At 43.3% G+C, this 14392-nt stretch overlaps 1 protein-coding gene across 1 annotated transcript in view; it reads right to left on the bottom strand.

Annotated features, from left to right (window-relative positions):
• Positions 1-2266: 2266 nt before the first annotated feature.
• RANBP3L (RAN binding protein 3 like) overlaps positions 2267-14392 on the bottom strand; it is a 46717-nt gene continuing 34591 nt past the window's right edge. Inside the window, exons 13-15 of the mRNA XM_056849062.1 lie at positions 12047-12189; positions 9958-10132; positions 2267-2310 (exon numbers count right to left, since the gene is read on the bottom strand). Of these exons, the coding sequence (XP_056705040.1) occupies positions 2267-2310; positions 9958-10132; positions 12047-12189 (362 nt within the window). The remainder of the gene's footprint in view (positions 2311-9957; positions 10133-12046; positions 12190-14392) is intronic.

Here is a 14392-nt window from a genome sequence, read left to right as displayed (position 1 = left end):
CTGTATGGCATTGAAGTCCCTCCCCTCTTCAAACCCAGCCCTCCTCATGCTCCACCCCCAAAATATCCAGGTATTTCCCAACCCAGCTGGCAACCCTACACATAAGAAATGCTATGCATGAACAGAAGGGACAGACACTTTCAGACCACAAAATCATGGGTTAGTTTTGTATAATAATGCACAAATGGCACAGCACATCAGCAAAAAATAGGTACTGTTATAAACTATATTTTCCAAAACACTTCATTTTTCCCTTAAAAAAAAAAGCAGCCGTTTATAGTATTTATTGGTTTTGATCAGAAGATCTGAAAATATTATTTGGAGTATTGTGTATGCAAAACTGAGAGATGCTTGCTCAGCAAAAATATTGGCTTTTAAATTTTGCATGTAAATATTAACGCAATTACAGGACATCTCACACGTGTAAGGCAAAGTTTTCAGCAAGTTTTTAGAATGTTTCTGGTGAAACCATTCACACGTGCAAAATATATAACTGTTTATACAGTTATCTATGTAAATCAGGCCAAAAGGGGTGAACAGATGATTTTGCAAATATTGCTGGTTTGTTATCTGCCCACTTGAAAGCTTCAGGCATAACCTAATGCTCACATATTCATCTGTGGCAAAACACTTACTGTGCAATCCTGGACAGAGTTACACCTTAAAGCCAATTGACTTCAGTGCATTTAGAAGAGTGTAACTCTGTACTAGTATGCTGTAATTCTATTTCCTGGAGGTTAGCCGTGATGACTAAAGTGGGATTTATTTCTGGGTAGACCTGATTAAGATTGCTTCACTGCCTGGTAGGATTGCCAACTCCAAGTTGTAAAATTCCAGGAGATTTGGGGGTGGAGTCTGGGGAGAGCTTGGTTTAGGTAGGGGAGGGAGCTCAGTGGAGTATAATACCATAGAGCCCATCCTGCAAAGCTTTTATTTTTTTCTACGGCAATTGATCTTTGTAGTCCGGATATCACTTGTAACTACAGGAGACCTCTAGGCCCCACCTAGAGGTTGGGAACCCTTTTACAGGGTCATGCAGTGCCCATAGGGTTGCCAGCTCCAGGTTGGGAAATACCTGGATATGTTTGGGGTGGAGCCTGAGGAGGGCGGGGCTTGGGGAGAGGAGGGACTTGAATGCCATAGAGTCCAATTGCCAAAGATGCCATTTTTCCAGGTGAACTGATCTCTATCGGCTGGAGATCAGTTGTAATAGCAGATCTACAGCTAGTACCTGGAGGTTGGCAACCCTCAGTGCCCATCTATTCAGAATCCTACTCAATGGGGCTGACTCCCAAAAAAGCATCCATAAGATTGTACTGACAGTGATGTAAACTGAGCACAATATTGAGTGCAATCCTCAGTAGAGTCCCTCCAGTATAATTGATTTCAATGGACTTAGACTGGAGTAACTCTGCATTGTGATACCACAAAGAAAAAATACAATTTTAATGGAACAATTATTATATTTATAGATGTTTGGCTCCTTCTAGACTAGATTGTTGTCCCCTCTAATAAAATGATGTTCAATGCGCAGGTTTCGAGCACAGAGGGATCCTACGGAGTAAAAAATACATTACAGGGTGGCTGCACAGTCTTCTCCCATGCCTCCCAGGTGTATAAAATATTCACCTGCAAAGTTCTGTTTCTACAGGTAGATTATTATTATTATTTTCATTTATAGTCCACCTTTCTCACTGTGACTGATAGTATTTACTGGACGGAGGAATCCCTTACAATAGGCCTACTATACACCAAGTATTTGGGCATAAATATGAACCGCTGAGTAGTAAGATTTCAAATCTTACAAAATGTTTATAATCATGTCCAAAGTGGATTTTATGCAGATTTTCACAAACTGCCACAGTATAGATAAGTCTATTTAGAAACAACACATTAAATAATTCATAGACAAAATTATAGATTCCATCAATGTGATGAATGAAGCTGGACTGGGATGAACTTTTTCTTTAAAAATTTTCTTAAAGCTGATTCATACCAAAATGTGAAACTTTAAAAAAATGTACTTTTCAAAGAACTGGGATTGTTCCAGCCAAGGAAAAGGAATGACGATTGGAATCCTTAAAGTGCATCTTCACATATCCTTAATAATATTGCTTCTAATGTCCACTTGGAAAAGGTCGTCTTGGCCTCATTAATAATAAAGCAAAAGCACAGAACTTCCTCACATCCATGAGATCACATAGGGATAGTTCAATAAGATGAGAGAGTTTCCATTGTTATTGCTTGAATTCGAGGTAGTTCGTTGTCACAAGCATAGCACAGACTGTCTGCGGGTCCATCGAGAATGATCTGGAGGAGGAAGCAAAGCTGCTGGTTACTTGACATTTAATACAAATCTGCATCCATTGAATCACATTGGCCATTTATGCAGGGTCAATTTTGATAAACGCTCAAAGCTCTTTTTGTAAAAGTGGCCTTTAAAATGCCTTTTCACGGTCTCGCTGCAAAAGGAGAAATTCTACCCCCCACACTTGCCTGCTCCTTCGTTCCTCCGTTTGCATAGCCATTAACAACCACAGTTTGCATAGCTACCGCGTGGCTGTGATTTTGCATGCTTCCTTGAGGGGATTCTTCAAGGCAGGGGCAGAGCAAACACAAAAATGTCGCGTTAAAGGGGCTCTTAAGAAATGCGAAGCAGGTATGTGCTGGCTTTGCAGTCGCTTCCAGAATGACGGTTCAGCATGAAAAACTCAAAAAAATATGAGGGCCCTTCAGCCTGGAATGTGCTGCTAATTACCAAGCATATTGAATCACTTGTAAATAAAATTAATTGTCATAAATACTAGAGACAAAAAATTCAGATACAAACTAAACTAGAGATCTGCACAAAAGTGTGTGTGTGTGTGTGGGGGGGGAGTACGGAAAAGCCAGGGACTTCAGAATAAAAGCCAAACTACACTGAGATCTCTTAGCATCACCTTAAAAAGCAACCATAGATGGTGATTTGGTTTGGGGGCAGAACACTGAGATGGAAGGGGTTTCAAGTCTCTCCTCCAGGTTGGTGTTTTCAATAGAAATGGGCCTCTTTTTCTCCATTAGGGCTAAGAGCAGCTCAGGGTAGGGCTTCTAGGGAAACGGTGCAGGTTAAAGGTGTATTTATTCATTTCATAGATGTCCATCCTGTGCTTTCAGCCACATAGGCTTCTGATACATTAATTTGAAAGTGGAACAATTAAAGACCCCTTGCCTTAACATGAGGATCCTAATAAAAAAAAGGTTGTTCTTAAAGCCAGCCGTGGAGCTTCCACATGGGGGCAATTCCCTGTTGTGGACTTGTTGCCTCTGTGAATGTAGAGGCATTTACAGTGGTGATGGAGATTTCACACTGGGCAATTTCCCATTCTTTTTCCCCTATCCCCTGACACTACGGTTGCCAACCTCCAGGTGGTAGCTGCAGATCTGCTATTACAACTGATTTCCAGGCGACAGAGGTCAGTTCCCCTGGAGAAAATGGCCGCTTTGGCAATTGGACTCTATGGCATTGAAGTCCCTTCCCTCTCCAAACCCCATCCTCCTCAGGCTCCACTTGTAATTAAAGTCTGAGCGTTAATACCAAAAATGGTGCTCAGAACAGCCTTCTTCTTAGCATTGTTTAGTGTCAATTTATTGAAAAAAGAGAGATTCGTGGCGCAGACTTGCTTAACATTAGTCTGTGACTGATGCATTTTTGCGGGATAAGATGATGATATTTTGGTGGAACTGAATTCAGTTGCATCTTCTTCAAAGTCAAAGTAAAAAAATATCTGCTACATACTAAAGGTATCTGTACAAAATGAACTTATAAATGCCATCACCATAAAATGAAGTGTAGGACTATTGATTGTTTTTAGGAAGAGTGTTTTAAAAACAAGTGCCTTCCCATTTTCCATGGGAAAAATGTTTCTATCTGGCCAACATCCAAGAGCTAGTGCGCATGCTCAACTGTCTTTTGAGCTGGCCTGTGTGTGCTGGTCCCACACTGGGCTAAAGGTAGCTGGGACCGGGTATCTTTGAAAGAAATAGAACAAAACAAACTGACTTGCCCTATTAGTTTCAAAGGACTTCAAAGAGCCTATGCAAATTGACACAGACCATGCTCTGCGCAAATGGCCATACTCTTAAATAAGAACGCATGCAGTTGCAGCCTTAGCCATAACATAGCTGGACTGTGGCCATAAATAAAGGTGCCAGCCAACCAGTAAATAACCCTGGTTTGTGGGGTGGAGTGGAACAAGTCCAATTTTTTTCCTCTTTGGACTTATAGCTTTTGAACTGGACTTTGTACGCAAGCCTGCCAAAAGTTAAGGTTGTTAATTCCCTGACTCCTCCCCAGACCTACTCGGCATTCTTCTTCCAGGCACCGGCAGGAACCAGAATTTTTGATCATAAGAGTTAGGAAGCCTTAACCAGAAAGTCCATGCCCATAGATGTGTTTCTGTGAACAGAGCAAGTGTCTTAAATTTTCATTGTAAGCTATTGGGCAGTGTTTCACGCTGGATTTTCTCATTGTGATACAGCTAAATAATGCAAAATGTGCCATCCAAGACTGACAATACATAGATCATTAATGAAATCAGAAAAGTCTGAATATAACCAAGGAAGATAACAATGCATTCTCAGGAATAGAACAGTTCTTAGTACAAAGCTGGAGCTGCTCAAAGAGTTAAACTCTTCAAACTGGGGGAAAAAAACAACTTTCAAGAACAAAGCAAGGGGGAATTTTGAGCACTCAGCACACGTAGTGCGCACTGCCCTTTCACGCCTGCCAATTTTTCAAAGGCCTCACTCAGACTGTTACCCCTTTTGTACATCTTTTAGATCAACTGCAGTCCTTTAACAGAGGAAAGTGCCAGAGGTTACTTTTGAATTTTCCATTACATCCTGAAGAGACAAGCTATGTTTCCCTATTCAGCAATGCATTTGAAACATCAATGAAACCCCCCTAGCTATTTGTTCACACAGACTCATCCCCCTGTATTTAGATCATAGCCTAGGAAACAAAACATGGCCGCTGGGTTTTTATTCAGACAAAGTTTTAAGCATCCTCCCCCATGCTTGCCGTAAGGGAAAAGAAAAATGTAGCGGTCCACAAAGAATAAGCAAACCAGAATTGTGGTCTTGAATATAAAGTGGTTCTCAAGTGGCTATATGAAGCACATCTTTAGAAAAAGTCAGCTAAATTCTGATCAAGAACACCATCGAACACGGTTCCAAAGGAGTAGCCTTTGTTGCAGCAACAGGAGATAGGCAGCACCTTAAAAACTCACACATCTTCTAGCAGAAAACTTACATGGACTCAGGTCCACTTCATCACATGCATGAGGTGGGTCCTCAGTTATATATATGTAATTATGTGTGTAAAGTGCCTTCAAGTCGCAGCCGACTTATGGCGACCCCTTTTGGGGTTTTCATGGCAAGAGACTAACAGAGGTGGTTTGCCAGTGCCTTCCTCTGCACAGCAACCCTGGTATTCCTTGGTGGTCTCCCATCCAAATACTAACCAGGGATATATATATAGGGTTGCCAACCTCCAGGTACTAGCTGGCGATCTCCTGCTATTACAACTGATCTCCAGCCGACAGAGATCAGTTCACCTGCGGAAAAATGGCCACTTTGGCAATTGGACTCTATAGCATTGAAGTCCCTCCTCTCCCCAAACCCCACCATCCTCAGGCTCCGCCCCAAAAACCTCCCGCCGGTGGCGAAGAGGGACCTGGCAACCCTAATTATATATCTATATCTATCTGTATCATAATATAGATACATGTGAGTGTGTGTGTGAGAGTGTGTTTATAAAGAAACAGAAGTTGTAAAAAGCAGGGTGAAAGATTCATGAAATACAAAAGATACAGGGTGAGACATAATTATGTAAAATTCAGATGCAATAAAGAAAACCACAACTTTTGTTCATAACAGCAGTAATTGGTGATGATTCAGTTTTGCTAATTTTGTTAAGCTATTTAAAAGTCCTAATAGCTGAGGAACCCCAAGCCCTTGTTAAGCCCTTAGTAGACACTGCCAAACGTCTTGATGAATTCAGCATTTTCACGCTAAAGGCTTCCTTTGTAGTTCTTGTGCTGGAGCATACCAGTTTTGACCATCCTTTCTGACTTTCCAGAGGAGGTTAATAAAAAGGCTGCAGTTTGTTTACTGAGCTAAAGGTAACATCCAATCTGAGTAAAGACTGCTGATGTGCAAGTTAAACAATCATGTTGACAAGCAAAGGTCTCTGACCCATGATTTGGAGAAAACATTCAAGGGTCAGCGGGCAAAGATAACTGACTCCATGAGCCTTGGGGATCACTCACGCTATAGCACAAGTGTTTGTTTTAATGGGGTTTGCACAGAACATCTTCTAAGCACGTGCATGTATAAAACAGTGCAGTCATATAAATCCTGATGAGTCTTTCCATCCTGATGGTCTGAATTCTTATATAGTTTTATCTCCAGGTAGCTGCGGGACACCCCGGCCCCGTCTCTTATCAAGAAACCTTGGCAGACCCTCTGATAGGGTTGCCAACCTCCAGGAGATCTCCTGCTATTACAACTGATCTCCAGCTGATAGAGATCAGTTCATCTGCAGAAAATCACCGCTTTGGCAGTTGGACTCAATGGCGTTGAAGTCCCTCCCCTCCCCAAACCTCGCCCTCCTCAGGCTCTGCGCCCAAAACCTCCTGCCGCTGGCAACCCTACCCTCTGACGTTTCTCACTTTATTTTATTTGTTCTGACTCTGTCATTCCAATTATCTTTCATGCAAGCTGAGCCTGCAGCTAGGAGTTGCTAACCTCCAGGTGGGGGCTGGAGTTCTCCTGGAATGACACCTGATTTCCAGACTACAGAGATCAGTTCTCCTGGAGAAAATGGCAACTCGGGAGAGTGGACTCTTGCATTCACATCCCTCTCGAGTAGGGTTGCCAGGTCTCCCCTCTCTTCCGGCGGGAGGCTATTCGGCTGCTATTGGGAATGTGAGCGTATGCGCGCGTGCGCTGACGCACATGCGCCACTTCCGGTTTAGAACTGGAAGTGCCGACTCTCAAGGGGCCTTATACCTCTTAGTTCGAATGGTAAAGTGGTAGTTTGAATGGTAAAGTGGCCCTTTACCACTCAAACTAAGAGTTTGAGTGATATAAGCCCCCCCCCCCCCGAGGCGGCACTTCCTGGAAGTGACGTGCGCGCGGTATGTACGCGCGTGTGCACATTTGCCCACTGACCCTCAGGTGGTTGGCAGGCAGAGGGGTAAATTGCCGGGGTTTTGCCCGCCACCAGCGGGCACCTGGCAACCCTACTCTCGAGTTCCCTCCCCTCCTCAAACTCCGCCATCTCTGCATCCAAATCTCCAGGAATCTTTCAACTCAGAGTTGGCAACCCTACTTACATCAATCACACTGTGCAGCCCCACCTCTCTATTCAATTCAAGTATCATAATTTGGAAAAAATGTGTATACTGCGGAGGTTGCAAACTAGGAACAGAACTTCTATGCCTTTAACAGTTTTGTAACATGCAGAAGTCAGCAGGAGAAGCTCCCCCCCGCCCCAAAAAAATAATTGCATGGGTGCTTAACCACCAAGTCTATTTTGGCATGCAAACAGGTTTGCATGTCTGTAAAGGTCCTTTTTGCTTTCCTCTTGGAACAGCAGCTCTTCAGCACTGGAAGTGGATTTTGAACTTCCCTTATACATTCAATTTTTCAGAAGTGAGCAGCTTCCAGCAGTTGGGTAGCTGCAATCCACAGTGCTTCACTATATCAGGAATGTTAAATTAAATTGAGACAGTCTAGCAAGTAAAACAATTGTTGTCTTTTTGTAACATTCCCCCCCCCCCGCCAGTGGAAAAAGAAAGAGATTGCAAATTCACACATTATTTTAAGATGCTGAAAGCTTACGAAAGGAAACAAACAAGAATGCAAGCCCTTTATAGTCTAACAAAAAGATCACGTTCTGTTTAGAGAAGAAAATATCTCAATAATGCTCTTAGGTGACAGTGGAAAAGGAAGACAAGCAGTATAAACGGTGGCATTTTTGCCAAAATAAATGCATAAATAAGAACTTGTTACCAGAAGGGTTCTCGGGCAACTCCCCATCAGTGGGAGCCAAAGGCTGGGAGGCAGTTTTCTGATAACTGAGGAATTCATATGAGAATTGGCCATAACTGAGAGAAGATGGCATGCTCCAGCTGAGGAGTCAGGGGTGTGTGAGAACAGCCAGAAATTTGGAGTCTGGAAGAAAATAAAGAAGCCCTCTTCAGTCATTGTGGCACTCCTGCATACCAGGAGAGTGCGCTAGCACAATCCTCTGAGTATGTGCTTTCACCATTTTGTACGAATAAGGGAAATACATGTATTTTCCAACAGTGTTTGTGCCTACCAGATCTGGAAAGTGCACATGCTGCCCTGCGCACGCAAAAAAGTGAGCATACATGTGAACAAGAGGATCACTTGTAGTAGTACCCTTTCCCAGTATACATGGTAGAAGTGCCAAACTGATAATGACTAAAAAAGGTGAGAGAGGAAACTGGCAGAAAGGGTGGTGCTGGTTCTTTCCTGTCCAATATCAGATGGTGAATCTACTCCAATGCTGAAAGGCCTTTTCACCAAAGGCACCAGGACTGTAGACAGTGGTGGAAATTGCTGTCATGTCTCACCTGACTTCTAGCAACCTTGTAGGGTTTCAGGGCAAGAGATGAACAGAGGTGGTTGGCCATTGCCTGCCTCTGCATGGCAACCCTGGACTTTCTTGGTGTTCTCCCATCCAGTTACTAACCAAGGCCAACCCTGCCTAGTTTCCAGTCTCTGACGAGATCAGGCTAGCCTGGGCTATCCAGGTGAGAGAACTATAGTCTACATATACTACACTGCTACATATCCAAAGGGAGCTTGGACTCTCAAAAGCTTATACCCTGAAAATCTTTTTGGTCTGTAAGGTGCTACTGGACTGAAATCTAACGATGTAGTATCTTTTTGCTGTATGTATTATCCTGCTCTCACTGCTACCATTTTCTGCATTGTTTAACATATCATAGCTACTATTTATGCTTTGTTTCAGATTTCTGTAATCCTAGGCCTATTACATTGGTTATTAGATGTCTCACCATATTGATTGCATGTGACTTAACACTGCGTAATCCACCTTGAGTCTCAGTGAGAAAAGCTGACCATAAACAACATAAATAAATAAATGCACGTACCGCAAAGACATATTGAGTTTCCAGTGCCCTCTCATCCAAAGAAAACACAGATACACTAGGGATAGTGCTATCCCTGGAACTTCCTTCTGCCTAAGGAAATGGGGAGTGCATAACGATATGCTCAACAGTACATCACAGCACTCTTCTTTCAGCTAATAGCAATCTTTTGGTGGTCCCCGGCCCGAGGAGTGTCTGGCTGGCCTCGAACAGGGTCAGGGCTTTCTCTGCCCTGGCCCCTGCCTGGTGGAATAGCCTCTCTAGTGAGACCAGGGCCCTGCGGGACCTTAGAGAGTTCCGCAAGGCCTATAAAACACAGCTATTCCGCCAAGCCTATGGTTGAGGCCAGCTACGGTTCCCTATATATTAATGCTGGCCTCCCTGACCTCCCCGCTGTGGCAATATCTTTTTATTCAATCTGCATTTATTCCATCTGCTCGCCTTACTGAAGTTTGTGTTTTGTCACCCTTTAGAGGTGCCTTAGGTAAATTAGGATGATATTTATATGATTTTATAGGGCTATTTCAAAATGTTTTAAAAGTTTTTACTGATCTAATGGGGTATTTATTTTTGTGAACCGCTCTGGGCCCGGTTTTGGCCGGGGAGAGTGGGATAATAAGTGGAAATAATCAATGAAATAAATTAATTGTAAGGACTACTGGATGACAGATTAATTAAAAGTCCCGATCAGTTTCATACTAGAGTATTTATATTATTTTGAACGTGTGGCTTGGGTAGGCTTTGCCTGATCGTGCAGAAAGAAAGCTCGGCTTACCTGATTCATTACCCTTCATGTGAGTTATCTTTTCAGTATCTTCCTCGTCGCTATCACAGTTTAGCTGCTCCGGCTCCACCTGGCTTGCGTCACATTCCTGTTCAGCAAAGCTCCTTAGTGCCACCAGGCGATGATGGATCGCTGCATACAGAGAACTAATGTCTTTTGAACTTGCCTGCGCAACACACATACACAAAAGGGGGGGCATAGGTCCATTAGAAACTGATTGTCCAGTTCATTAACAAAAAGTTGAACAAAGAGATCCCAAACAACTCCCACGTTGGAAAAGTGTTTTTTTTACTTTTATTTTTGTTATTTTTGAACTTATTGTTACTAATACAAGACATACAAAATACGACAAAACATACATCCTAACTACATAACTCACAACATAACATAGCACCAAATGTGCCTTACTTTATCCTAGACTGACCATCTATTCAAACGATTTTAGTTTCTACCGTCAACTATTACTTCTTAGTTTCTTCTATGTAAACATTTAAGATTAGCCATTAAACTAATATTTAAATCTGCATTAAAGTAGAAAGATTACCATGCCTAATTTTCTTAAAGGTCTATGTTAAACTACTGATATTGATTCTCCAAGATATTACACCTATATTTTAGCTTATAGTACTTATTATTTAATATGAGTTGAATGTGTTTTGTCTATCTTTAGCATACTAAATAAGGTTTTTCTAGAATCATAAACTTAACTACTATGGCTGCAAGTTATTGATTTGTTTATATGCTGTTGAATCAAAGACTTGTGGCACAATTCTACGAGGAGTTCAGACTGGCTCATGCTCTATCCAGCAAGGGAACTGGTGATACATACAGCATAGGACTGGAAGCATACAACGTCACACATGTTTTATATGGTGGAAAGTGCCATCAAGTTGCAGCTGACTTATGGCGACCCCATAGGGTTTTCAATGCAAGAGATGAACAGAGGTAGTTTGCCACTGCCTGCCTCTGCATAGCAATCCTGGACTTCCGTGGTAGTCTCTCATCCAAGTACTAACCAGGGCCGATCCAGCTTAGAGATCTGAAGAGATTGGGCTAGCCTGAGCCATCCAAGTCAGGGCTATGTCAGGTTGCACATACATTTATCCATAAGCACGTATACCCAAATTTGCATGACCCTCCTTTCCCCCTTTTTTGAGCAAGATGGGTTTGCTAAATAGGAGATGTGACTACAGATGTAGATAGACTACAGGCTTCCCAGTGTGCATACAGCGCCCCCAGGTGGTGAGTATATGAATCCAATCAAACTTTAAGAATCAGAATCTTTGGCCATTTATGCAGGGTCAATTTTTATGCTCGCTCAAAGCTCTTTTTAAAAATGCTACCTTTAAAATGCTTGTTCACGGTCCTGACACAAAAGGAGAAATGCCACACACACCCCACTTGCCTGCTCCTTTGCTCCCTTCATTAGCCAACCGCCATTTGCATAGCTAATGCGTGGCTGTCATTTTGCATGGTTCCTTCAGGGGATTCTTAGGTGTGGGGGCGGAGCAAACACAAAAGGTCGTGTTAAAGGGGCTCCTAAGAAATGCGAAGTAGGTATGTGTCGGCTTCGCAGTCACTTTCTGAATGACGGTTCAGTGTGAAAAACTCAAAAATATGCTGGGCGCGTCAGCCTGGAACGCGCTGCTAATTACCAAGCATAAATGGCCTTTGAGTGAGGCTACCTGTTTAACGTTCCCCAAACCATATTACCATGGCTTGGCAAATAGGAGAGCAGTAGTGGAGGTAGGGATACTCACAAATCACTTTACCCCTAAATTTTTTCTGTCCTCTCATTGGCTCAACATATTAAAATGGACTGTCCTTTGGAGAGGGACCCTGCTTAGCAGCTAAGATCTGACAAGATCAGGATAGCCTGGGCCATCCAGGTCAGGTCAACGTTTAAATCAGCACAGTTAAATTGCCATATTTTCTTAAACATTTAATCAGCAGACTTACTTTGGCTCATTCATCAAAAAGTCAGGCGGTTACATTTGGACTAGTGACACTTAAGTTGAGCCCTGAAGCAAACCACTTAATTTGGATAGAGGAATTTAAGTCTTTTTAATTTCTGTCTCACCTGTATTAGAAACACCTTGATAGAATGGTCTTCCAGATCTGTTGCTGTGATGCACAGACTCTTCCGGTTTGCTCTCTGAATGATCATTTGGGTAAAGAGTTTAGCGTTCAGAATGAGTCTCATACTTCCTTGATTCCGCATGACTACAATCAAGAGAAACTGAACAGTAAAACAGGCAGTAAAGCTGAAATCTTCACTTTAGCGCTACAAAATTTTACCCGCCACCACCGGGCACTTGGCAACCCTAGGTGGGAGGTTTTTGGGGTGGAGCCTGAGAAGGGCGAGGGGAGGGGAGGGACTTCAATGCCATAGAGTCCAATTGCCAAAGAGGCCATTTTCTCCAGGTGAACTGATCTCTATCGGCTGGAGATCAGTTGTAATAGCAGGAGATCGCCAGCTAGTACCTGGAGTCTGCAACCCTATCTCAGAGTTACCCATGGGCCTCCAACTTTTCATTCCTTCTAACAGCAAACTTGATGGTTTGTTGCCTTATTCGTAGTACCGTAAAACTGGGCCACCCACAGAATAGGTACCGGGTTTGATTCCCCACTCCTCCACATGAGTGGCGGCGCCTCCTAACCCGTTTCCCAGCCGCCGAAAGCTCGAAAAAAAGCCTTTTTGTTTTTTAAATGGGGCTTTTCGCTGTGCCTGCTAAAAGGGGACAGGAGGTTGCTTTTGATAAGCCTGTCTTATCGTATCAATATTCAATCACAATAAAACAGTAGGAAGTTGAATGATTCAAAGCAGTTTGTTTTATTGGCCAATACACAAAACGCCTGGTGAAAATTGCCTGAAGCGCAGGACAATTCACACACACATCAAAGGGTTACAAGCATGAATATAGACTTCGATAATGGGTGGTTACAGAGGCGTAATACACACGTAAGACTCAACTGCCCAATAAACCATTATAGACATATAAGCAACTATTTGCATGTCCAATAGAAAGTGCTCTTCAAGGCGTTACCGAATGATTATATGATCTTAATGAAGAAACGAAAGCTAAGGCTGACACTTCTTGTCTTAAATCAAAGCTTCAGGCCTCATTAAGGGGCCTTGCTGTACCAGCGAAGAGAATGATCTCACTTGCACCTGACTAGAAATGGTTCTGGGTCAGGCTGACCCAGGTCTCACACTAGTGAATCTCTGAACCCATCATGCATAGTGTCTTTACATATGTATCAGAATATATGTGTCTGATGCTTAAGCTCTTATATATGAGCATGGTATCTTATATTAGCTTGTGAATATGCATACATGTGAGAGAATATATGTTTTCCCCATAAATGAAGTTAATAAGGCACTTCACTTTCAGGCAGCCTCGCCCCCAGAACACCCCGGGAATGCCCCCCCCCCCGGGATGCCGGGACACCGTTGCGGGCCCTTACACCAGTGGGACGCCGGCGGAAGGCCCAGTCGGCGTCCCTGGGCGGCTCTGCCAGCGTCCGGGCCGTCCCTCCGGCGTCTGGCCCGCTCTGCACAGCATAAGTGGGATGGCCGCCGCCGCCCGTCCTATTTAGGCTGGCGCAGCTCCTTTTTGTGCCTCCTGAGCTCTTTCGGCCGAAGAGCTCAGGAATGCGCTGACATAGCCTGAATGTAATTTTAAATTTTAAATTTAAATGTTTAAATTTAAATATTTAAATTTTAAATAATATTTTAAATAATTTTGTGTACATTGAACCATTAAAGGGCGTGTGAGTAATGCCTGTATGCCGGCTCAAAAAGTCCGGTTTTCGGATCAGTCAGAATATTGGATATTCGGATAAGGCAGGGGTGGGGAACGTCAGGCCCGGGAGCTGTTTAAGGACCACGAAATCATTTGGTCTGGCCCTTCATGGGTCCTGGCAGATCTCTCGCTCAGAAGGATCTAAGACTGATGATCCGCCCCCTCCCGCAGACAGGAATAGCCTCTACTCAAGGCAGATATGAGTTTGTTTTGCCGAGAAAAGGAACCTTTTTCCCCCTTGCAGAAGAGTCGTTAGCTATGGAGTTGCTAGGACCGCCCAAGAAACTGGGCTAGCCCTTTCCCACCCAGGTCATGGAGAAACATATTCCCCGTTGGATGCCTGCCTGCTTGCCCACGCTGGGGGGGGGGAGTCATCTGGGGCAGCTGCCTGCTTGGGGCTTGGTTGGCTAATTTTTAAGTTGATAATTTTATATGGCCCGTGAATGATGTTATAAATATCCAAATGGCCCCTGGCGGAATAAAGGTTCACCACCCCTGGGATAAGGGATACTCAACCTGTAAAGGGTTCTGATGGGCACATTATCTGGCCACATTTACACTCCATTGAAGCACATGCATCATATACACTGATGAACTGTGGCTTTTATATTTAAATGTGC

This window comes from Euleptes europaea, chromosome 4 (assembly GCF_029931775.1).
Source record: "Euleptes europaea isolate rEulEur1 chromosome 4, rEulEur1.hap1, whole genome shotgun sequence".
Classification (NCBI taxonomy): domain Eukaryota; kingdom Metazoa; phylum Chordata; class Lepidosauria; order Squamata; family Sphaerodactylidae; genus Euleptes; species Euleptes europaea.
The sequence above is the reverse complement of the archived record's forward strand: the minus strand, read 5'-3'. Positions and strand labels throughout refer to the sequence as shown.